Below are 24837 nucleotides of genomic sequence, written 5' to 3'. Positions count from 1 at the left end.
AAGACTCCACGCTCCTAATGCAGGGGGCCTGGGTTCGACCCCTGGTCAGGGAACTAGATCCCATATGCATGTTGCAACTAAGAGTTCGCATGCCACAACTAAGCAGCCCGTCTGCCGCAACTAAGACCCGATACAATCAAATAAATAAATAAAATATTTTTTTTAAAAAATTAGATTCTTCTTGGAGAACCAGCACTTGGTATATGTATAGGCTCCTAGCCAGTGTAGCAGGCAGCCTTCAGTTTAAGTCAATTACAGTTTAGTTTAGCTAGCCACTGGCACACTCACGAGACAGGCAACAGTAACGTGCACCAAGGAAAGGCATGTGCTCCAAAGACGGGTCATTTTTCAAGCTTTTCTACAGGATTGTGTTTAAGTAAAAAGAATTTCCTTCATTTCTACTTACTCTGCACAGGATGGCGTTGGGGTACAAGGCGGGAGGGGACTCTGATCTCCACTTGCCTGGTCCGTCAGGGAATACTTAATATTTGTATACTCGTGCCCTTTCCTCTTGCTTTTCTGAAAAGTGAAGATTGCATTTATGAAGAACTGTGACTTTTTTGAGGGAATGAAGAAGTTAGAAAGGCATTTCACCAAAAAAAAAAAAAGAGAGAGAGAGAAAGAAACAGAGACCGAGTTGGACAGACACACGAGTTGGACCCTGAATACTGGTATGTTGACCAAATGTCAGGGAATTCACCTCCTCCATGTAAATACATCATACGGGTGAAAAGGACCTTTGAACCATACAATTCAAAAGCAGAGACAGTCATGCATTAACAACTTACTGTATTAAACGAAATGTACCTGTTTCTGAGCTAACAGAGAATTCACACTTTGCCACATTAGCATCTAAATATTTCATAGTTCACTTGCAACACATTTAATGATTTTCAATAAACAGGTGGGAAAAGAGCTCCAGAAATAAATGCACTCCAAGTAAAAATGGCACACAGGTACAAAAGATGCCAGAACTCTTAGCAGAATAATACAATTTATCATATCATCCCACCCCACCCCCACTCCAGAAAAAACCCTAGCACATTTAAAACTTTATTTTCAGCCCAATGATACTCTGGGGGGGAAAAAGGCAAAGAAAACCAGTAGAATGTAATTGCATCTCAGATATAGAGGAACTGCATTAGGTAGGACTCCTGGTTAGATGATTTATCCCTCTTTCCTCCTAAATTCACCCAGAAACAACCAATTCTGAAAACCTAATTCATTGGGACTTCCCTGGTGGAGCAGTGGTTAAGAATCCGCCTGCCAATGCAGGGAACATGGGTTCGCTCCCTGAGCCAGGAAGATCCCACATACCAAGGAGCAACTAAGCCCGTGAGCTCCAACTACTGAAGCCCGAGCGCCTAGAGCCCGTGCTCCGCAACAAGAGAAGCCTCCGCAACGAGAAGCCCACGCATCGCAACAAAAAGTAGCCCCTGCTCTCTGCAACTAGAGAAAGCCCGTGCACAGCAACGAAGACCCAACACAGCCAATAAATTAAACTAAATAAATTAATTAAAAAGAAAAGAGATAGCAAATGTTAGAAAGAGTATCCATGTCAAACACTGATGTATAACAGTGATTTTCATTCACTGCTGGTGAGAGGCTGAACTGGTGCCATCCCTCTGTGTGCAATCAGTCAGAACTGATAGTACTAACTAGTTAGCATCTGGTAATGTTGAAAAGACACATACATTCTACAACCTTGAACATTTACTTCTTGAGAAACTCATGCACACAAGCTTAGAAGAGCTGACAAGGGTGTCCAGTGACATGCTATCCCTAACAACGTTCAGCAAGAGAACAAATGAATGTGATGTATTCAGATCAAGAAATAATATGCAGCAGTGAAGAGGAAAAGTGTGTGTGTCTGTGTGTGTGTGTCTGTGTATCAAAACAGATTACATACACAATGTTAGGTGGCAAAATACAAATTGCAGAACAATGAAACAGTATGCTATCTTGCTAAACATTCTAAACATAAAACCAATGTTATATATTGTATGTAGATATTTGTATTTTAAAATACAAAAAGAGACTGCAAAGCCTAGTGACTGCCTTGGGGTTCCAAGCGTGAAGATGAGCGGTGGTCCTGGGGGTGGGAATCAAACGGAATCGGAATCTCAGCCGCATAGCTGTTACGCTTGATTGCTTTTAAAAAGAAAAAAAGACTTGAAAGAAATGTGACAGAAGGAAATGGTCTACTATAATGGGTATAGTACTGAATGTTTTAAATTTTTCAAAACAGAATATAAAGCATAAAAGAAACATAAATCCACCAGTGAAATTTCTTTTTCCTCTCCTTGCTCAAAACTCACCAAAAACAACAGCTAAATAAAAAATGAAAAATCTTATCATACTAAAACAAGGGAATCCTACTACTCCAATCTACAAGCTATAAAGAATCTCTGCTATAGTATTGCGAAAACTGGACCAAAATAAGGAGGAAGCTGAGAAGCAACACACACCCCTCAGGTGGTAGCAGGAAAAGGAAATCCCTGAATGTCGCTCTCCCAGGAGTGAAAGGCCTGGGGGCCGAGCCATGGCAGGCCACAGGAGAAGCCGGCAAGGCCTCCTTGTCAGGAGTCAGTTCAACACAGCAGAAAGACCCACAGCCTGTAGGGCCCTTTCTGCCGTCCTACGCCACCTTCCTGGCTGTGGCCTAGAGGGAAGGCGGGGTAGGAGGGAGCATTATTAACCCCTCTGACTCCACAGGCAATGCAAGGGGTCAAAATGACCCCCTGAACACCAACACACAGATGTGCTCTCCGGGCAAAGGTAACAGGGCTTCAGAGACAACAAACCCAAGCAAAGCCGTGGACATCCTCAGCCACCCAGTCTCCCCTCAGTATGGGCTATCCAATAAGGAAGGGGTCGGCACAGAACCTATATAAAGAAGCGGGGAAAGGTACAAAAAAGAAAAAGGGAGCAAAGAGCAAAAGGCAGATGGAGAAAATGCATCGAAAAAGAACCTAGCCTTCCCTGGTGGTGCAGTGGTTAAGAATCCACCTGCCAATGCAGGGACAAGGATTCGAGCCCCGGTCCGGGAAGATCCCACATGCTGCAGAGCAACTAAGCCTGTGCGCAACTACTGAGCCTGCGCTCTAGAGCCCGCGAGCCACAACTACTGAGCCCACACACTGCAACTACTGAAGCCCATGCACCTAGACCCTGTGCTCTGCAACAAGAGAAGCCGCCGCAATAAGAAGCGCATGCACTGCAACGAAGAGTAGCCCCTCCTCACTCCACGACGAAAAGTAGCCCCTGCTCTCCACAACTACAGAAAGCCCGTGCGGAGGAACGAAGACCCAATGCAGCCAATAAATAAAAAATAAAATTAATTAATAAAAAAAGAACCTAAACAAAGAAGAAAAGATAAACAAATAGTTCTGCATTAATATCACAGACTTTACAGACATGAGCTTTCTTAATAGTGTAAATAAGAGATTATATGACAACAGAGATGAAAAGCAAGCTGGCAAAGCAACAGAAAGAAATAAATGAAGACAGACACGAAATATAATAAGTTCAAACCTAATTAGAGGTAGCAAAAAGTAAAATAGCTAAAAACATAGGAAGGGACATTGCAAACAGTCTAGAGAAAACATTTTTAAAGTATTAATAAAATACATAAAAGTGATGGAGAAAGCTAATAAGAGATTTGATATATATTATGGAATTCCTGAAGATGGAAACAAATAAAACAGAAAAAAAAATCCTAAGACATAATGCAAGAAAATGTTCCTGAAATATCAAAGGGGAAAAAAAAAATGAATCTGCATTTTAAAAGAAAAACCATAACAATCAATCTCCCAAACATCAACGATAAAGAATCTGCCTGGATTGGATCTCCAGGCAGAAAAAATCAGTCACTTATATGGGGGGGATAATCAAACTGACTTTAGACTCCAACACAGCCACATAATTCCCAAAAATCTCGTGGGGGAGAAAGATGACCCAAGAATCTTACACCCTGCTAAGTTATCCTTTAGATATAAAACCCATGTTTGGACATCTTTAAGCATGCAAAAACTTAGAATGCAATTATTTTAAAAAGAAAAAGGAAAGAAAAAGCTAGTGATGAAATCTAGCCAAGAGATAAATCACAATCAAAACAAAGAATTCAGAGAAATAGAAACCACGATCAAAGGACTAGAGCTTTGATTTAAATACAGCACTAACACTGAATAACTGTCATAATTATAGATAAAAATGTCATAAACCATGACAAAAATCAGGAGACAAAAGAAAAATGTGCTAAATTCTCTTTCACAGAGTTAAATATCAATTATTGTGACAGCGAAAACAGTTAACATTTTCTAAGCACTGGCTTTGTGTCAGGCACTATTTGAATATATTATCTCATTTTAATCCTCATAACAACCTTTTGAAATAGAAACTATTATTAGCCCCATTTTATTTTATTTTGTTTTATTTATTTTATTTTTGGGGGCATGCTGCACAGCACGCGGGATCTTAGTTCCCCAACCAGGGATCAAACCCAAACCCCCTGTGGTAGAAGTATGGAGTCTTAGCCACTGGACCAGCAGGGAAGAGCCAGCCCTATTTTACAGATGGGGAAGTGTGCAATTTCTAGTCATAACCTTAAAACAGGGGTTGGCAAACTAATGGCCTATGGGACAAATCCAGCCCAGATCTTTTGTAAAGCTTGTAAGATAAGAATGGTTATTTCATCACAAGTTTAATAGTTTTTAAAGGGTTTTTAAAAAAAAGAGAGAGAGAATATGCAATAGAGACCACATGGAACTGGGAAGCCTAAAAGATTCACTCTGACCCTTGACAGAGAAAGTCTGACTCCTACATTGACAGGCAGCTGCTTGCCTTCTATTTCCTCCTACTCTCTGCAACTGGGTGGAAAAGGAAACATCCTAAAAGACTGTAGAGTGACAAGACAGAATGTACCTGGGTCCCTGGATGAATCTCGGTCCCCGCCCTATACCTCTGATCCCCAAATCGCCTGCCAGCTGGACTTTCATATAGAGAAATAAGCTTCTATCTTGTTTAAGGCTCTATTATTTAGCTTCTGTTAAAGCAGTCAAAAAATTTATTATAAATTGCAGTCATTGCAGAACTTATAGTCTAGGGAAGAAGTTGCAAAAAAGAAATCAGAAGAGAAAATGTTCTGTTTATTCTATATAGGATTTGAATTTTTTGAACTGGTTTTAAAAATTTAAAGTCCTTGTGAATAATCACCTCTGAATAGCAGCCACAGACTTCTAGCACTGAAATGCTGACTTACATAAGAAACAATTTTTTTAAAGATATGATAAAATTTAAAATTAAATATTAGCTGGTAGAATTGGTAGAGAACATCACTTAAAAACCTGAAGTTTTAAAATCTCATTTTTTTAAATAAAAATTTTAAATATATAAAAAATAAACTGAAGCATAAAGATGCTTTCTATTCAACACTCTTTTTAAAATTGTGGTTTGAAAAAAAACACGAGATATATCCTCTTAACAAAATGTTATGTGTACAGTATAATATTGTTAACCACCTGCTATTGCTGTACAGCAGATCTCTAGAACTTTTTCATCTTGCACAACTGAAACTCGATCTTCCCATTTCTTTCTCCTTACTACACACTTTCTTGAAAACCAAGATCAATATTTCTGCATGAAGTGATGACAAAAGAATTTTCCAATGAGGAATAATTAATACAAATGGAACAGGATTTTTTTTTTTTTAATCATAGCAGCTCGCTCAACATCACTAATTATTAGAGAAATGCAAATCAAAACTACAATGAGGTATCACCTCACACCGGTGAGAATGGGCATCATCAGAATATCTACAAACAGTAAATGCTGGAGAGGGTGTGGAGAAAAGGGAACGCTCTTGCACTGTTGGTGGGAATGTAAATTGATACAGCCACTATGGAGAACAGTACAGAGGTTCCTTGAAAAACTAAAAACAGAACTACCATGTGACCCAGCAATCCCACTACTGGGCATATACCCAGAGAACATCATAATTCTAAAAGACACATGCACTCCAATGTTCATTGCAGCACTATTTACAATAGCCAGGACATGGAAGCAACCTAAATGTCCATCAACAGATGAATGGATAAAGAAGATGTGGTACATATATACAATGGAATATTACTCAGCTGTAAAAAGCAATGAAACTGGGACATTTGTAAAGCCATGGATGGACCCAGAGACTGTCATACAGAGTGAAGTGAGTCAGAAAGAGAAAAGCAAATATCATATATTAACACATATATGCAGAATATAGAAAAATGGTACAAATCAACCGGTTTGCAAGGCAGAAATAGAGACACAGATGTAGAGAACAAACAGATGGACACCAAGTGGGGAAAGCGCAGAGGGTTGGGGGGGAATGAACTGGTAGATTGGGATACCAAACAGTACACTCTAAATATATGCAGTTTATTGTATGTTAAAAAAAATAGAAATCGTAGCAACTCAAGGAATAGCATAAAAATGCTGGAGCTTTTTAGCTTATTTTGGAAAAATAAGAAATAAAATTGACTCACAAATCAGATGAGTTTGTGTCTTGGAACCAACTGTAACAGCCCAGGCTGTCTTATACAGATCAAGAAAAATTCTTCGGGGCGGGGGGAGTTAGGGCCGTTTTGTTTTGTTTTCTTTTGTTTTGCTTTAGGGGATGGTGCAGGGAAATTTATTTCAGAGGAAGTCTAAAAAATGATCTCAAATTGATCTATTCTCCATTGGAATTCAATGACATAGCATGGTTACCAAGTCTCTTGCAATGTTTATAATAAATTTTATGGTCTTGCCAACTGACACACAGCCAGGGTTGAGAGGAGGAACCAACCATGAGGCTCTAAAATCATCTGGTATTACATACCTTTCCATGTGAGGTAACCCCAGTTACATTCTTAAACCTTAAATTACAAAAAAGCCCAAATGCCAAGAGCAGGGAGAGGGTAAAACGGAAATGCTCTTGTCTGAGTTACAGAGCAACAAGACGATGCACCCAGGGTGCTCTGGGCTTAAGTGTCAGGATGACAAACACCCTGACTCCTTCCACATCTTATCACAGAATCCAACTGGTTCCACTCTCCCTGGGCTCACTATCGACCCCTGCTCTCCTGTCCAAGCCACCATCAGTTCTCACTGACACTGGTCCCCCCTGCAGCTGCTCAAGCCTCGTGCCCGCCTATTCTTCCCTCTCAAGCCAGGGCCCTCTTTTTAAAATGAGGATCTTTTTATGTCGCTCCCCTGCTTCAAAATCCTCAGTGACTTCCCATTTCCTTGGGGTAAAGTTTTAAATCCTGGATATGGACTGCAAGCCCCGCCCGCTCAAAATCTGGCCTCTGCTGACTTTTCTAATCTTGCCCAACACACCCACGCTCTTCCTCTAACTCCTTCTATTTCAACCACACAGATTTATTTCCATCTCAGGAACATGACTACTTACATTCCCAAGATCCGGCACAGGGCCTGGCACATAATACAACTGACTTTAATTAATACAGGAATGAACAAACAGATGAACAAATGTGAAAACACCTTTTTATTGAACCAAGGAGATTAAGGAAGACATGTGAAGAAGCACAAGGCTAGGGAAACAAATAAAATAGTCAAGACAGGGACTTCCCTGGTGGCGCAGTGGTTAAGAATCCGCCTGCCAATGCAGGGGACGTGGGTTCAATCCCTGGTCCGGGAAGAACCAACATTGTGGTGTCAAAAAGAGTAATAAGGAAGTAATCAAAAATGGGAACATATCAAAAAGTACAGGAACCAACTTGAAAAGGTTCCCATTAGGCAAATTTGGGACAAACAACAGAATAAGTAACAGTAATGGATTATAACCCATTCTGACATAAATGAATAAATAAACAAGGGAGAAGGGAAAGCTGTTCCTTATAGTAGGCTTCCAACTAATAAATGAAAAGGGAATGAAGGAAAGAGAAAACACCAGTGGGCAAATGTCACAGTGGTAATCTTTCCTAGCAAGAATCCTGAATGAATGTAAAATTGGTAGGCAAAAAGTATGATGAAAAATTGTACATTTATATAGTTTCTTGTATCTACCTATAGGATATTAATTAAGAAGGGAAAGAGAGCAGCTTAACAGTGGAGAAATCAGACAGACAACACCTTAATCAAGTGATCAAAGCTAACACCACCAGGAGAGAAACAAACCAAGAGGGAGCTCGTGATGTGATGCACCAGGAAGGACACAGCATCATGTCTGCAACCGCCCTGTCAAAAATGCATGACCTGAATCTAATCAAGAGAACACATCAGACAAATCCAAACTGAGGGGCATTCTAGCAAGCAACCGGTGTGAACTCTTCAAAATTGTCAAGGTCACGAAAGAGAGACTCAATACGGCTCCAGATTAAAGGAGACTAAAAATACATGACAACTTAATGCACCACGCAACCCTGAACCACAAGAAGGATATTAGTAGGACAAACTGACAAACTCTGAACATGGGTCTGTAGATTAGAAAATAGTTATTGTATCAGTGCTAACAGTAACTATTTCCTGATTTTGATAGTTTTACTATGGTTATATAAGAGAATGTCCTTATTTCTAGGAAATACACATTGGAGTATTTAGAGGCAAAGGGGCATTAATGTTTGCAACCTACAAACATTTCATTTAAAAAATTATTTATGTATGTATATATAAGGTTATTTGTGTGTGTGTGTGTGTACACACATGGAGAGAGACTATGAATCAGTGATAGAGCAAGTGTGTTAAAATCAACAGTCAGGAAAGGTGGGTGAAGGGAATTCCATTATACTGTTTCTGCAAATTAAAAACAAAATTGTTTCAATTCTGTAAATGGAAGTTAACAAAAGAAATCTACTTCTAAGTAAACAGCGGAGTGTGAGAAGATCCATTTATAAAGACCTGAGAATTTTCTCAGTCTTGCTCGTCTGCATTTCCTCTAGCTTCCCACCTCTGCTTCTGCATTTCCTCCTTCCAATGCTGTCTCTGTTTCTCTATTTCCTTTTCTTTTTTTCATTTATCCCTCTGTAGCACATTCTTCCACTCCCAAAGGTCCTCAATGCTTCTTAATTTTGGAAATGACTGTATTTCAAAATAATTGATTATCCTGAATGAATCTTGTTCTTTTGTTTAATTTAAAAATTGGGTGGTTTTTATCAAATATCATATATTAATGCATATGTGCAGACTCTAGAAAAATGGTACAGATCAAGCAGTTTGCAAGGCAGAAATAGAGACACAGATGTAGAGAACAAACATATGGACGGGGGGGTGGGGGGGGCGCCGGATGAATTGGGAGATTGGGATTGCCATATATACATTACTAATAAGAAACAGTATATCAAATTGTACACTTTAAATATATGCAGTTTATATGTCGATTATATCTCAATAAAATTCTTAAAAAATAGAAAAATAAAAATCACGTGGTTTTAATGTTTTTTAAGTCTGCCACTTAAACCTTCTACTAAATTAAAGTACTTCTTACTCTACCACAAAATCAAGTAGCAAGTTCCTACACTGAATCCAACAGCACAGTGCAGAAAACAACATATCACAGAATCTAATTTTTAAAAATAAATACAATCTAAGCCTACATTTTTTTTTAATCCAAAGGCTCATACACCAAACAGTAGTTAATGTGCTGGCACATACTGGCACCAAAAAAGTACTGGCTGAGTGGATGAATGCATGCACACATTCAACACTCTTGGGATGGGATTGCCAGGGACATTCAGTTTCCATAGTCTACTCTCTGTAATACTTAAGTTATTCTACCCCACCTACCCCACACCCCCAATACAAGAGCAGTGATAAAGGTTTTTGGTTTGTTTGTTTTGTTAAAGTAATTACTAAATCCAAATTACAACTTCAAATTCAGGGTCAGAGGGCCCATTATGCGGTAATGGGAAGATCTGCAGTGCCAGAAAAGCTGGGAGGGGAAGTTCCTAAATTCTCCAAAACAAGAAGAAAAACCAAAGCTTCTGAATGAAACAGACAGCTTTTCCCCCAGCTTTTCTGAGCAAGACTACATAACGTTCTTCAAGATACACCCAAATAATTTCCCATTTGTACCAACCATACTGTACTCTCTTGAAGTTATTAGGAGTCCTTCTCTTCGGAAAACTTTATGCTATAAGTATTCCTGGCCCAAATTAATATAACTGGAAGACAAATATAAAATAGCCTACAGTAACCATCTAAAGAGTTCATAGCACTTACAATAACACAAAGTCAGACTTAAAGCAGTAAAGTTCAAAACCAGTAGCTTGTTAATTATTTGACAGTACCTGTCTGTGTACACACTGCTTCTGCAGATGTTCTTGTACAAGGAAAGAGTCTAGTGAGTACTTCTGTGTAGACTGAGAATCTACTAAACTAACTAACTAACTCCGGCTAACCACGCTTTGATAACATGCCTGCTATGCTGCTAGGTGAGAAATCTTTCAATTAGGTGGCAGGTGCCATTTTGAGAAGCTGAGTTTTCTGGAAAGCAATAAACAGGGTAAAGCAGGCAAATACTGTTGACATTTAGACACTATCCGGTCTGTAGCACAGCAATGGGGCTGGGCCTGGGCCTGGGGCTGGGGCTGCGGGTGGGGAGAGAGATAAGCTTCGCTCTCAAAAGAGCAGTCTCCTCATTAACTCAGCTTTGTGTCTGCTGTGAATAGCTTCCAATGGAAAGGCTCCAATGCCACACTGTTCTTCATTATGCATGGCTTACAAAAATTGAAATTTTACTGTTTCCAACTTGACCAAATTGGTGGTTCAAACCCCCATGTGCTATTAAGAGTGAGGCATTCATTTAAGAGATGGAATCAGCATGAATGTGGCCTGGATCAAAACTGGAACAGGCTGGAAACTTCGAGGCTTTGAGTTCTAAGCTTGCCATGTGAGCCTGGAAAAATCCCAACCTTTCTGTGGCTGTTCTCTAAGCTGTCAGGCCTGGTGCCCCTCCCCTGAGCTACTCCATACTGAAAAATCTGAGTTGTGAAGTAGGGAATAATTCGTTTCCAGAGAGGCCCTTCCTGGTTGGGAACTTGTTTCTCCTTTCCAAATAAAGACAGTTACCTATCAGAGCCTGTCCTCCTGCACAGAAGAAGAGCATATCCAAGCTGCCCAGAAAAAAACACTGAAAACCCACCCGCCAGCCTCCTCGGCTTAGTACCTGCTCTTCTTCAATCCTGCGCTGTAGTGTTTCAATATAATGCTGGACGGCCATATAGATGAATCGGTACTGTGCTTCTGTCTGGACCATCCCTGACCTCTGAGACCGCACCATCTGAATGGTTTTGGGAACGTCAATGTCGCAGTCAACACCTACAAAGCAAGCACCATGGCGTATCAGGAGAAAATGCAGAGACGAGGTGAAGTGGTTTAATGCACAACTTTTAGCAGACTCAGAGATAAAGCACATTTAGTCTTTAATGTTCTAATCAAACATGTTCCAAGGGCTATAGCACTGGCCTTTTGACCAATACCAAGGATCCTAGACGATTACAGGGTAAAGGGCTGGCGATGCAAATATATGGAATCTAAAAAATGGTACTGATGAACCCAGTGGCAGGGCAAGAATAAAGACAGAGATGTAGAGAACGGACTTGAGGACACGGGAGGTGGGGGAGGGGAGCTGGGACGAAGTGAGAGAGTAGCATTGACATATATATATGCACCACCAAATGTAAAATAGCTAGCTAGTGGGAAGCTGCTGCATAGATAGCACAGGGAGATCAACTCAATGACTGGTGATGACCTAGAAGGGTGGAATAGGGAGGGTGGTGGGGGAGGCTCAGGAGGGAGGGGATATGGGGACATATGTATAAATACAGCTGATTCACTTGTTGTACAGCGGAAACTAGCACAACAGTGTATAGCAATTATACTCCAATAAAGATCTGAAGGGAAAAACAAAAGGGTCAGCGGTGAGGAATCCCTCACATTCCAACAGCACCACCCCATACTATCAGCAAGGATTAGGCGGCTGGGTAGAGACCACCACTGCATGTTCAAGAAAAGACCACAGCAGTAGAATCCACAGCTCCAAGGCTTCATCTTATGCCAAAAGCTCAAACAGCATCACTTCTGTTCTCTGGCACACATATTGAAAGTTGAAGTCCCCGGCCTAGATTTTTGTGAAAATATTTTAACATTCAATTCTCTTCCGCAGGCTATTTTCACTAGCACTCTGCTTCCATAAACTGAAAACAGGAACCATAGCTTCTTTCCCTCCGGATGACCTACCTTTCTCTCTGATGATGTCAATAAGAATATCAATCACAATGAACGTCCCTGTCCGGCCAATTCCAGCACTGTGGGCAGAAGGACGAAAAGCGAGAACAACGGAGTCATTCATGAGGGTTTTATACACAAAACCAAGCTATTAATATTAATGGAAACAATGTCTGCTCTTGGGAGTGTTTATAAGATTGTCTATTTATATTTGCAAATATATTAGCAAAGAGCACAGGGCTTTGGGCTCAGTCCATCCTGCACTTGGAGCCCAGCTTCTGCAGCACAATGTGCCTGAGGGTGACTCCCTTAACCTCTCTGACCCTCAGTTTCCTCATCTGTGAAATGGGTTGTTGTGAGGATCAAATATGACTAATGGATGAAAAGCACTGAGCTCAGATGCTGGTACAGAGCAAGTGCTCAATAAAAGGGAGCTCTTAAAGAAGTGAATAAATAACGTTTCACACACATCTACTTGCCCAACATATGAAAAAGATTTAGGAACCCAAACTTTCCCCAGTATAATCATGAAGCCTAAACACGGGCACCAGCAGCCCGCAAATTCTGGTACGGAGGCTGTGGGCTTGGCTTCTAGAAGCCTGGGGGGGAGCAGTCCGAACCTTTCGGGCCAAACAAGTATGTTGTCGGGGAAAAAATATACCTTATTTCCACAGAAGAAGAGACTAGAATCGCAATCAAAGAACTGAATCCTAAATTACTGTATTAACAAAGGAAACCAAGCAAACATTACCAGACCAAGGGCTCCTTCAGAATAAGGACTGTGTTCACCACCTTCTGCCCCACCATCCCCAGTCCCATAGGATCTAGAAGAGATGTACTTTGGGGTCAAAGCAATCCTTTAACGCCTCAAAGGTTAAATTTCTCCCACAGTCAAAGAGCTGGGGATGGGCAGGTAAACACAAGCCCCCCGGGCATCAGGACACGGGACAGGCGGCGTCCTAGAGGCGGAAGGGCTGGTCACCTGCAGTGAACCACCACAGGCCCTGCGTCCATGATGCTCTCCTGCTTATGGTGGACCTCCTCCAGGAAGTCCAGCACGCCCCCGGGGTCACTGGGCACACCGTGGTCCGGCCAGGTCCGAAAGTGGTATTGCCAGACCGTTCTCTCCGTATTCCCCTGGAGTAGAGCCAAGAAAAACCAGAAAAGAATTAAATAAATCAAGGGGTTGAGGAATCGCCTGGTTCCCATCTTTCCCAGATTCTACGCGAGCCAGGGGGCCGGGCCGGCACAGAGCCTCCTCGCACTCCGTTTACAGGTCCCCTTCATGAGCTTCCCAGATCTCTCCTCGTCTTGGGCCTGGCTGAGCAATCCTGGAGGCAACCCCTTGCCTCTGTCATAAGAACCCAGATGTCTCACACGGCTAATTGTTCTTCAGGAAACCACAACCTGAATCAGTCTCTGAATCCTCAGCCCATGGCAGACAAGGTCCCTGTTCCTCCTCATCCAAGTGCAGGTCCACTTGGGAGGCAACCGAGGCCTCTGCGACTCAGGACTCTCCTGCCACCAGATGAGAAAACAGATATTCCCTCAAGACGCTTTTCTCTTTGTCTTTTTGTACCTGGCCCTCCTTCCTTCCCCCAATACACACTTTTATCATAATATGATATTTAAACCTCTGTTTCGTGCAAAGCAGATAAGAAGACAGGCTTTGCGATCAGATGGGTGGATTTAAGGCCCAAATCCCAGCACTCGCACTCACTACAGCCCCTGGACATCTCTAAGCCTCAACTTCTTCATTTGCTGATGGAGATAAGAATCTCTCTGTTACAATACCACTGTGAGGACTAAACAAGGCCAATTAAACACACAGACACTGTGCAACAGACGGTAAGAGACTCAGCACACTGGCGCTCTTCTGAGGACTGACATTAATAAAGGTCAACAAGGGTACCAAGACTACAAAAAACCAAAAAGCATCATGTTCTGGGTCTACCCAAACCAGGTCACTGTAACAGCACTATTCGTCACTTCGTCTTCTTCCTGCATATCTGGAGACAATCCAAGCTAAGTAACATTTTTAAAGGGGATTTTAAAAAAGAGAGAAACTAGACCAGTGTCCACCACCAGTATTTTCAGAGTCTGAACCATAATCAAGGTCTTCTCTTGAATTATGTGCATTTAATTTGCTGAGTGAGAAAAGTATTTTTCTGGATGCTACCAGTGAGCTAAGAATCAGGGGGCTATAGGGGTCACAGAAAGGACAGGGAACGAGAGCGACCCAGCCGCCTGGAGCATCCTTGCTCCTCCTCCTTCATAAATGGCCACTGAGGTCTCTGCCCTCACTCCTTCTTCCCAGGAGATTAAGAGGCTTAAATGAGATTGTGTGATAGCACTTTAGAAAAAATGGAACATGCTATACAAAAAGCAGATAATCTGTGACCAGCAATTCTGGAGAAATGATCGGTCCCATGTCAGCACCTACATCCAAGGGTGCAAAACACAAACCCAAACGCCAACATTTCCCGTTCCTGCTACTCCCAAATCTCCGATAACAAGAAGATGGATGGTTTATCACTAAACTGAAGAAAAATCCACTTGCTACTAAGAAACACCTGATAATGAGAAGATGGGTAGTTTATCACTAAACCTGAAGAAAAACCCATCTGGAATCTTTGTCCAATGTCTTCTAAATCTCTCTCTCATTTCTGCTGGACATCTGCATTCTTCCAGCTCCTCTCACAGTCTCTGCAATTGATTGAACCTCCATCCCTCTCGCCATCAGCAGCAGAACTGCAACCCCGCTGACATCAGAAGTTTGACATCCCAACCTGGACCACGAGGCTTCCAGCTCACTTCAGTTCCCCGACCACCTCACAGAACTCACCAGACCATTGAGCTCCTCCTCTGCCCGCCTCCTCCTGTCCTTGCTGTCCTCCTGCACAGCTCAGATTCCACGCACTCTCTTGACAGTCAGTCTCCATCACAGACCTCCATTCCCTCCACCCTCTCTCCATCCACTGCACACGCACGCGTACACACACACACACACCTGCCACTCCGGCAAAGCCCCAAGCCTGGACGAACCCAACCACCCACTTTCTCTGTTTTGCACCCAAGGAACAGAGTGTCCTTGGAGAAAACTCACACCAGGTGACTGGTATCACTGAATGTTCTTCTTCACCACCTCAGTGGGTACTCAGCACTGCCCAGAAATTTACTGGATTTCTTGTCTTGCTACCCAATTACTATTTCATCCTTTTCCCACCTTCCTTAAGCGTTTCGTCTCTTCTTATTCCCGCTGAATGTCCGTGGATGCCCCTGCCTCAGGCCTGATGGAGAATTTACAGCAAATCCCTGTCAGCTCCCCTCCCTGTACCTGCAGCCACCTTCTTCTCTTTCCCTCCTGTGGCCAAGAAGTACTATCCCTCATTGATCAAAACCAATCCATCCACGGTGCTCTGGATCCCATCTCCCCTCCTCACCCAACCTCCACCCTCGTCTCCCTAGCATCCTCGCCTTGATGTCTCAAAGGCATCTCAAACTTGACGCGTCCAACAGGTTGTGCTTCCTCCTCCCTCCCTCCTCAGATCTGCTGCTCCTCCCCCCGCCCCCACTTCTCAAGCTTGAATGCCGCCCTCACCCCTGATTCGTACCATCATCATCAAATCCCTTCACATTTACATCCACAGTTGTCTCCAGCAGGTCCCCTTCTTTCCATCACCCCTGCTACCACCCTACCATCTTTTACCCAAACGATTCAAGCCCTATTATCCTGTACATCTTCCAGCTTTTCAGACCTCTGCCACAGCACCACCGTCTGCTCAGACTCAAAACCCTAAGATGCCTGATTCCTCCTCCTACTCCAAAAGCCAAATTATCTCTACACACCCTGCAGACTTCACCCCTCTAAGGGGTCTTTCACATCCCTTGCTTCTCTTCTGCAGTTTATTCTGGCATTTTATATCATATTCATTTCCAAAGGAAGGAAAAAGAAGCGAAACGTGGAGAGGAGGCCATCAGACCTAGACCTCTGCAGAGGCCTCCTGTTTACAGACCTCTTGGCCACTAGAGTCACCCCATCCCTCCCCTCCCCGGGGGGCTGTAGGACACCTTCTTGGCACCCATCTCCACACATGTGTCCACTTGGCATAAGAACTGTCATGGGTCCTACACCAGCCAATAACTAAAATTTACTTTTTTTTTTTTTTGGCCATGCCTGCAGCATGTGGGATCTTAGTTCCCCAACCAAGGATCAAACTCAGGCCCCCTACAATGGAAGTGTAGAGTCCTAACCACTGGACCACCAGGGAAGTCCCTAAAATTTATATTCCTTCCCATGAGAGTTAAGACTCTTCCCAATTTGGCCCCAACCTCTCTCACCCCAAGTTTACTCCCTCAGTTCCCCACTTGCCTTCATACTCTGTAAACCCCATTTCCCTGGCGTTGGCACTTTACAACCCTAGCTGACAACGACACTTCATTTGGGAGGCTCTTCCTCCACCATCTTCTCCCACAGAAACCCCACCCTAAAGGCCCACCCTATTCTGAGACAGTCTCCCTGGTGCCCCCGCCGGAAGGAAGCCCAGACTTGGCAGAACCCCAGCACCTCAGACGGGTGTGACAGCCAGCTTCTGCTCGACAGCATAGGAATTTGTATACGTGGCTTTTCTCGGCTACATGACTGCAATTCCCTGAGCACAAAGGCTGTTTCATTCACTTTGTGTCCCTCAAAGGACCCTGAAAAAATAAGCCCCACTAGCCATGAAATTAAAATGAATCCAAATCTTATTGGATTAAAAGTTAGTCACCCCAGGGACAAACCTGAACTACATGCAGTTAAAAGCTGATGCCATGGAATCTGGTCACTAAATAGGCCTCAGGGCCTTGGCACTTGCTGCTCCCTCCACTTGGAACACTCCTCTCCTGACCCTCTGGATGCTGCTCCACCTTCAGGCCTCAGCTTGCGTGGCAACCTCTCAGACAGGCCCTCCCTGCTTACTCCATTTCACTCTCTGACATATCAGCCTGCGGCTTTCACAGCCAGGGCACAATCAGAAAGCTAAGCTGGTTATTTACTCCTTAACCTTCCACCTCCCTAAGCACTGCGGGGGCAGGGGCTATGCTGGCCTGGTTTGCCATATACCAGTAGTACCCTGACGGCACCCCACACAGAGAAGGCGCCCACCTGATAAATGGGTGTTATTCAAGGAGTGAACGAACGTCTGAAGGTACGCAAACAGGCATAACCGCACGACCCTGGATTAGCGCACACCATGCACAGTTACCAAGTCTCTAAAGTACGACAGTATACTTACTTGTCCAACCTTCGAAAGTTTGAGTTCTCTTAATGTATAGTCGTGAGCGGCACTTTCTTTGACGTTCCTAACGCGCATGACCCCGTACTCTTTCAGCGCATACTCGTCAGGCCAGTACTTGACACATTTACTCTGGAAGGGATCAGAGAAGAGACAGTTAATCTCTGTGAGCTCTGACACGAAAGCCAAAACCAGCAGAAAACCAGCGTTCAAGTCTTGCCAAATGACCACTAACATGGAAAATGGGGTACTTCCCTGGTGGTCCAGCAGTTAAGAGAGACTCCATGCTTCCACTGCAGGGGGCATGGGTTTGATTCTTGGTCGGGGAGCTAAGATCCCGCATGCCTCACGGTGCAACTAAATAAATAAATAAAATAAAAATAATCTGGGGACTTCCCTTCACCTGCCAATTCAGGGGACATGGTTCAATCCCTGCTCCGGGAAGATCCCCCACGCCGCAGAGCAAGTAAGCCTGTGTGCCGCAACTATTGAGTCTGCATGCTGCAACTACTGAAGCCTGTGCACCTAGAGCCCATGCTCCGCAACAAGAGAAGCCACCACAATGAGAAGACAGCCCACTGCAAGGAAGAGTAGCCCCCGCTTGCTGCAACTAGAGAAAGCCCGCACGCAGCAACAAAGATCCAACACAGTCAAAAATAAATTAAAAAATAAAATGTTACAATGCTTTTTAAAATAATAATAATAATGAAAGAAAGAAAGAAAGAAAGAAAGAGAAAGAAAGAAAGAAAGAAAGAAAGAAAGAAAGAAAGAAAGAAAGAAAGAAAGAAAGAAAGAGAAAGGAAGGAAGGAAGGAAGGAAGGAAGAAAGGAAGGAAGAAAGGAAGAAAGAAAGGAAGAAAGGAAGGAAGGAAGGAAGGAAGGAAGAGAGAGAGAGAGAGAAAGAGAGAGAAAGAAAGAAAGAAAGAAAGAAAGAAAGAAAGAAAGAAAGAAAGAAAGAAAGAAAGAAAGAAAGAAAGAAAGGAAGAAAGAAAATGGCCTATCTGGTATCTACCTATTGGATTCTCAAAGAAAAGGAAAGAAGAGATCAAAAGAAAAGCAGGTGCATGGAGAACCAGGGAGAAGTGGGAAGAGAAAGGCACTGCTGCAAAGTTGTGTGATCTAAGCCACAGGTCCGAGAAGAGGCAGTGCTTGTTTACTTCTCTGTAAAGAAACAAAGAGGCAGAGAGAGGGGGACCACCCAGTGTGAGGGTGCTGTCTGGCACCCACTGAGTTCTGAATTCCAGAGATCTGCCAATCACTCTGCAGGGAAGGCAAGCAGGGCTCTGGAGGTGGATGGGCTGCCCAACGAGCCAGACTGTCTGGTTCACTTCCTCGCCAGTGTAGGAGGCCTCTGCGCCTTATCTAACCCAAGTGTGAATAACTCCAGCACAGAAAGGCAGCTGATGGGGTTCTGAACCAGCTGCTTTTTCTATATTCATATCCATTTGATACCTGCTACACACGTCACCTTCACTTAGCTGCGTGCCTGGGAACACCAAGCCTGCAATAGCTGCTGGCTTCAGAGCAGGCAGATTGGAGAATATGGCACCAAGGGAATCATTCTTGCTGCCAAAGAGGAAGATATTTTGCTCAATGAGAGATGAGTCTGCATATATGTGGTGATGCATCCCGGGCAGAGAACGCTTTTGTGTCTTGTTTTTTTCCTGGGAGCGGTCACCCACACCACTCACTTTCTACAACCACCAAGACACAAATATCAGCAAGAGAAATCTACCTTGTATATTAGGAAAACAGAGAAATTCACTGTTATAAAACAAGAAATCAGAGAGTAGCTGCAGACATCCCCACGGTCAATGATTAATTGAAAGAAAAAAAGAAAAAAACATGGTAGGAGGAAGGATCAACAGAAGAATTAATGGACAGTGTTTACTTTTCTGCTTGGCATGGTCTATGTGGTCTTTTATTTATTATTCTGAATTCAGCTTTCCCTCCAATATTTTGTAGATCCAAAAACCTCTCTGACAGATTTGACACAATTTTTATTCTCCCCAAATAAACACTTTGCCTATTTAACATATGCAATGCTGTCACCGGCCAATCAATTTTGAGGACTGCTGGTTGCTCAAGAGAACACAAATTAAGTCACAAGTCCTAACACTGTAGCTGACTCTACACGTCTGCAAACTACGGCACCCTCCTCCCAATTTCCCAAACTCTGATGTAAACCTTGGCAAACAAATTCTAAAATGTGAGTGCTAATATTTTAGCTTTTAAATTAAAGCCCAGGAATCAAAGGGAATCCAGAGTCTGGTTTTTCTTCTGTGCACTGGAGGGGACACCAAGTGAACAAGTTGCCAGGAAGGCTCGCAGGGAGACTGAAAGCCCATCATGTCCTCCTCTCCAGCAGCAGAGTAAAGACGAAGAATGAGAAAACAAACAAATGCCGAGAGAAGGAGGTAAGGAGCAGGGCAGAGTGACTTGGCCCGATGTCTGTCTGTTCTAGGAGTTTCTGGCAGCTCTTCTGAGAGGGACCAATCCTGATCCCTCGAACTGACCTAAGAACCCTCTCTTCACAGCCCCCAAGTCCTCTGAGAGAAGGTGGATATAGGATATATTAAAAGAGAGACATAGGGTATATTAAAAAGACTCAAATAAAACTTAAATGAAAAGGATAATGTCTGCTATGAAAATTACACTGGATAAGATGAACGGCAGACTATACATCGCAGAAGAAAAGATTAACTGAAAGATGTAGAGCAAAAGAAACTTATTCAAAAGGAAGCAGAGGGAAAAAAGTGAACTGAAAAAAAATGAAGTAAGTCTCAGTGAGCTGTAGGACCACTTCAAACAGCCTAATATACGTGTAACTGGTATCGCAGGACAGGGTGGGTTGGGAGTTCATATTTGAAGAAATAGTAAACATTACTCAAATTTAAAGAAAACTACAAGTCCACCGACCCAAGAAGTTCCACGAACCCTAAGCAGAAGAAACAGAAAACTACACCAAAGCGCGTCATAATCAAATTTCTCTCCTACTCCCCTTTTCCCAGCGGGTCAGAGTAAGTGTCACATGTTTATTCAGTTCCTAACCTGGTCAACCTGACATGTCCCATACTTCAAAAAAGGAGAGTATAGAGCATACCTTTCCTCTCTCCACTTCTTTTGTTGTCATGACAATCACTCGGGAGTTCTCTTGAAACACCATCCGCCAAAAGTCATTCACCGTGTTTTGCAGACAGCCTTGTGTGGCAATGTAACTCTTTTTGGGCTTTGAGTTGTTGCACTTGGTTTCAAATTCAGGCTAGACATTTAGGAAGAAAATACTTCAAACATTTGAACATTGCTTTCCAGCCGCGAGGAAGGATTTAAAATACGAAAACGGGCCAGCAACAGACACTCAGAAAACACCGTGAAAAGCAAAGCTTACCATGATGATGTTTGCATTGATGTAATCTGAAACGGGCTCATTGGGATCCCCGTCGTGTAGGACAACCCTGGTGTGATCAACTGGAAGGAAGAGAAACCACGGTCACGAAGGTACGCAGATCTCTTCAGGACAAATCAGTTCAGATCGGTTCATCCTCGACGAGGCCAAGTTTTGTTCATTTCATGATAAGACGACATTAAAAACTAAATCCTAAATGAGCACAATAATCTGAATATGATGCCTCATAATGCTTTCTTTAAGGAGAATAGAGGAGAGATGTCAAGTCCCTGGTTTTGATAATGTACTACGGATATACGGGATATTATCACTGGGAGAAGCTGGCCAAAGGGTACATGGGAACCCTCTATGTATTTTTGTAACTTCTTGTGAGTCTAAAATTATTTCAAAAGGTTTTCTGTTTTTTTTTAAAGGAAGAGTAAAGTACAGGTAAATGAAACGACATCTGAGATTTGCTTCAAAATAATTCGGGGGGAGAAGTGTATCAGGATATAGATGAATCTGGGCAGGAGTTGACAATTGTTGGAGCTGGGGGATGGGTACATGCGGACTCTTTATACTAGTTTGTCTACTTTTGAATATATTTTAAACTTTCCGTAATAAAAAGGTGGTTTTTTTTTAAATGAAGTAGAATTAAATACAGTATCTAAACTAGAAGATTCTGACGATAGTATCTACTGACCAAATTTGGTACAAAAGGACATTACTGATATAAAAAAATCTGAGTGTTCTACCTAAGCAACACATTTCACACTGGTAACTATTAATAAAGTTGTATGTCTTAAGAGAATAATGTTCTTTTGCTTCAGAATCCCCATCTTTAAAGAATATGGTAATTAGAAGAAACACCTGAGTGGGATCTTTAAGAGAGGAAAGAGCAGCAGTCTTCTATTTAGACCCTGTATACCACTGTTCCCTTCATCTTTTCCCACATCCCCATATCTTACTAATGAGTACCATTTAGACCGCCTGAGCAGAAATGAAAACTTAAGACATGAAGAGGGTGATGCTTCCCCCAGGTCATTAGGACCATGCTGTGGGTCAAAATGATTCTCTGCAAACTCCTCATTGCCTTTCCTCAGTATTAGAAATGCCTCCACTTTCTCCCATCCTCACCTGCACACATTACAAATATCTATATGGATGTGATATACATATACGCTGTGTGTGTGCACCTGTGTATACAGAAAAACTATGCCCCTCCACACACCCACACCCACACACAGGATGGGTTTACAGTATCTTAGACAAAATAGCTCTGACCTGACGAGACATTAGAGCAGTGCTCTCCAATCTGACCATGTTCCCCAGTAAACCTTCATAATAAAGTTTTGAACACTGGAGCATACAGATAAACAGAGACACAAACCAGCCTTATTTTTAAATTAGGTAAATACGTTGTGCCTGCTCCGTCAGCAAGCTGCACGTCAGATTTAAATTCTTCTCTTCTTTTTCTTTCTTTTTTTTTGTTTTAGATAAAGGATATAAATCAAGGGAAGTTCTAAATGTTCCTTCCCTGTCCCCCAGCGGACTGCCTCACCCGTTCCTCCCTGGAGACCCTGCATTAGAGCCAGGGGCTGAGAGCAGTGACTCTGGGGGTTCCGGCACCAGCGCTCCCACTCACCCCCACCGGTGACCTTGCTAAAATGGCCTCTAAAACGGGGATGATAATCCCCCTGCTTTGCATACACAGGATACGGGTTAAGTGACAGCTGGAGACAGAGTCCGGCACAGAGCCGGCCCTCAGGAGCGCTGAGCCGTGACCACGGTGTGGCACCATTCCTGGGATCCTCACCTACATCCTTTTGGGCCTCTTTTTCCCCACGGTTCATCTCAGGCTCTACCTGGCAGCACCTAGGCATTAGAGGAGGTACCGCTTGATGAGTATCACAAGGTCTGCTTCTGAGCAAAGTGTAGGTATGTGCCCAAATCTCCGGTAACTCGAGCTCAAGAGATGAGGGAGCAGAACAGCTGGAAGAACCCCCAGGAGGAGCTTGTCTGCTCCCCACATGAGGGAATGGAGCCCCAGAAAGCAGGCGTGCCGTCCCCAAGACCCATGGGCTGGGGAATGCAGAGCAAAGACACAAGCCTGGGGCTCTTGAGGCTGATGGTGAGACCCCGGGAGGCGGCAAGCCTTGAGATGATCTCTCCTACGCAGACAAAATTAATTAACAGGAGGAAACAACCACACTCTAAGCCTCCTAACCAGCATCACAGGAACTCGGTGAATGAGGCCATCCGTCCCCAAAACAACTGTTAATCTTAGAAACTACTCATAATTAAAAGAAGCTAAGGCCTCAGATCTGCTGAAAAAGCACAAGGCTCCCAGAAAAGTTACAGAGACACTCGGAATCAAAACCTCCAAGAGTGACTATTCTGGAGGAATATATTGATACTTACATGGCAGGATGTTTTTATATCTATTTTTGTTTTTATTCTCTTGTCTCTGACCCTCTTTTCGGCTGTAGAGAAGTTTGCACTCCTGTTGTTGTAGTGTCTAGGGAGAAACAAAAATAAATATTATTAAGTACCAAAAGTTTAAAAAACAAAAAAAGCCTGACCCAGCACTTCTGCTTTAGGGAATTTATCCTAGGAAATGTGTTCAGCAGTTGTGGGCAATAGCTACAAGAAAGCTCACCAGAATGCTGTATTGAGAGTGGCAGAAACACTGGAAACAACATAAATGTCCAACCAGAAAGGGCTGCCTAAATAAACACTTCATTCATACAAAAGATGTTCTACAGACGCTTAAAAGACATCCTAGGAGAATATTTAATGCCTTGGAAAGAGGATCAGAGTAAGTATTAACTGAAAAGAAGGTCAAACTTCCAAAACAGTGTCTTACATAAGCCCGTATGTCTGCACGCACCTTGCATATAAGAAATGGCAAAAGGATGTACACCTAAAAAGTAATGGGGATTATTTTTTTCAGCGCAGTGGGATTATGCTTTTGCTTTTCTTTTTTTCTTTAACTGTTTTTTGCCTAAATTTTCTACAATAAATAAATATTTATAAGAAGAGAAACCTTTTTAAACAACAATTATTAAGAATGAAAGCCAGTAAGCATTGGTATACAGCAATATAGATGATCACACCTATATTTTATGATCTGCATTTTACCACTGATTAACTCAGAGCAAGTCAAAAGTCAGTTCTCCAAATTTGGATCCTGGTGGACCGTAGAAGTGGTTCTGGTACCACTGGATCATGGGCACGAGAGCTTTGTTAACAAGGCTTTAGAGTCCTCCTATGCCCCACATCCCCGTCGTGCCCTGGGCAGCCAGCCTGTGTCTGCGCAGACACCCGCTCCCCTACGCTCTGAGGGGAGGGGGGTCCCTACGCTCTCCCCAGCCAGAGACGGGCTCCCAAAGCAAGGTGTCAGGAAGATGCCTCTGCAGGGAAAGGAGGTGGGGAACGCAACCAGGGAAAGAAGAGCCTAAACTAGGCAGCCACAGCAGGGCTGGCCCCCGGGGAAGAGGGGATGTGGGGAAGTGGAGGGAAGGACCAGCTGCAGAAACAGACAGGAAGGCACACAAGCCAGGCTGAAGCATTTTCAAGGAATAGGTTTCATTTTCAGAATTACCAGACGTGCCTCTTCAAGGGACCATTGGTTTCAAACAAGCCTAATTTGGAATGGGAAATCACAAATGGGCAAATCAAGAACGTGAAAGGCAGACTAAAAAGGGAAAAAAAAAATGTTACATTTTTTTTAATGTATTTATATATGCTAAAATGATTATCCCTTAGAGATTTCTCTAGGAGGAGAGGCACAGTCAGTACTTTATAACACAGCAGCCCTGTTATATTTCCATTTCATTTATCTGAACTTCACAGACAGGTATGAAAGTCAGGAGTTTAAATTGCTATTTGACTCTCGGTATCAAAATGCAATATTCGGCCTTGACACACATCTCATAGCCAAAGGGTTTAGCCAGCTGAAACCTGGACA

General features: G+C 43.0%; 1 protein-coding gene across 3 annotated transcripts in view; it reads right to left on the bottom strand.

The window, feature by feature from the left end:
- The window catches only part of PTPN11 (protein tyrosine phosphatase non-receptor type 11), a 72947-nt gene that overhangs the window by 5861 nt on the left and 42249 nt on the right, over positions 1 to 24837 (bottom strand). For 2 of the 3 annotated variants that reach the window (XM_057744475.1, XM_057744477.1), the window contains 8 exons: positions 23289 to 23385; positions 20871 to 20950; positions 20586 to 20744; positions 17484 to 17615; positions 13190 to 13356; positions 12220 to 12287; positions 11147 to 11298; positions 407 to 519 (listed from right to left, as the gene is read on the bottom strand). In XM_057744475.1, the coding sequence (XP_057600458.1) occupies positions 407 to 519; positions 11147 to 11298; positions 12220 to 12287; positions 13190 to 13356; positions 17484 to 17615; positions 20586 to 20744; positions 20871 to 20950; positions 23289 to 23385 (968 nt within the window). The remainder of the gene's footprint in view (positions 1 to 406; positions 520 to 11146; positions 11299 to 12219; positions 12288 to 13189; positions 13357 to 17483; positions 17616 to 20585; positions 20745 to 20870; positions 20951 to 23288; positions 23386 to 24837) is intronic. The other variant, XM_057744476.1, reaches the window with a different exon arrangement.

The sequence above is a fragment of the Hippopotamus amphibius genome, chromosome 8 (assembly GCF_030028045.1).
Source record: "Hippopotamus amphibius kiboko isolate mHipAmp2 chromosome 8, mHipAmp2.hap2, whole genome shotgun sequence".
NCBI classification, from domain to species: Eukaryota; Metazoa; Chordata; class Mammalia; order Artiodactyla; family Hippopotamidae; genus Hippopotamus; species Hippopotamus amphibius.
This window is presented reverse-complemented; position numbering and strand designations above follow the sequence as displayed.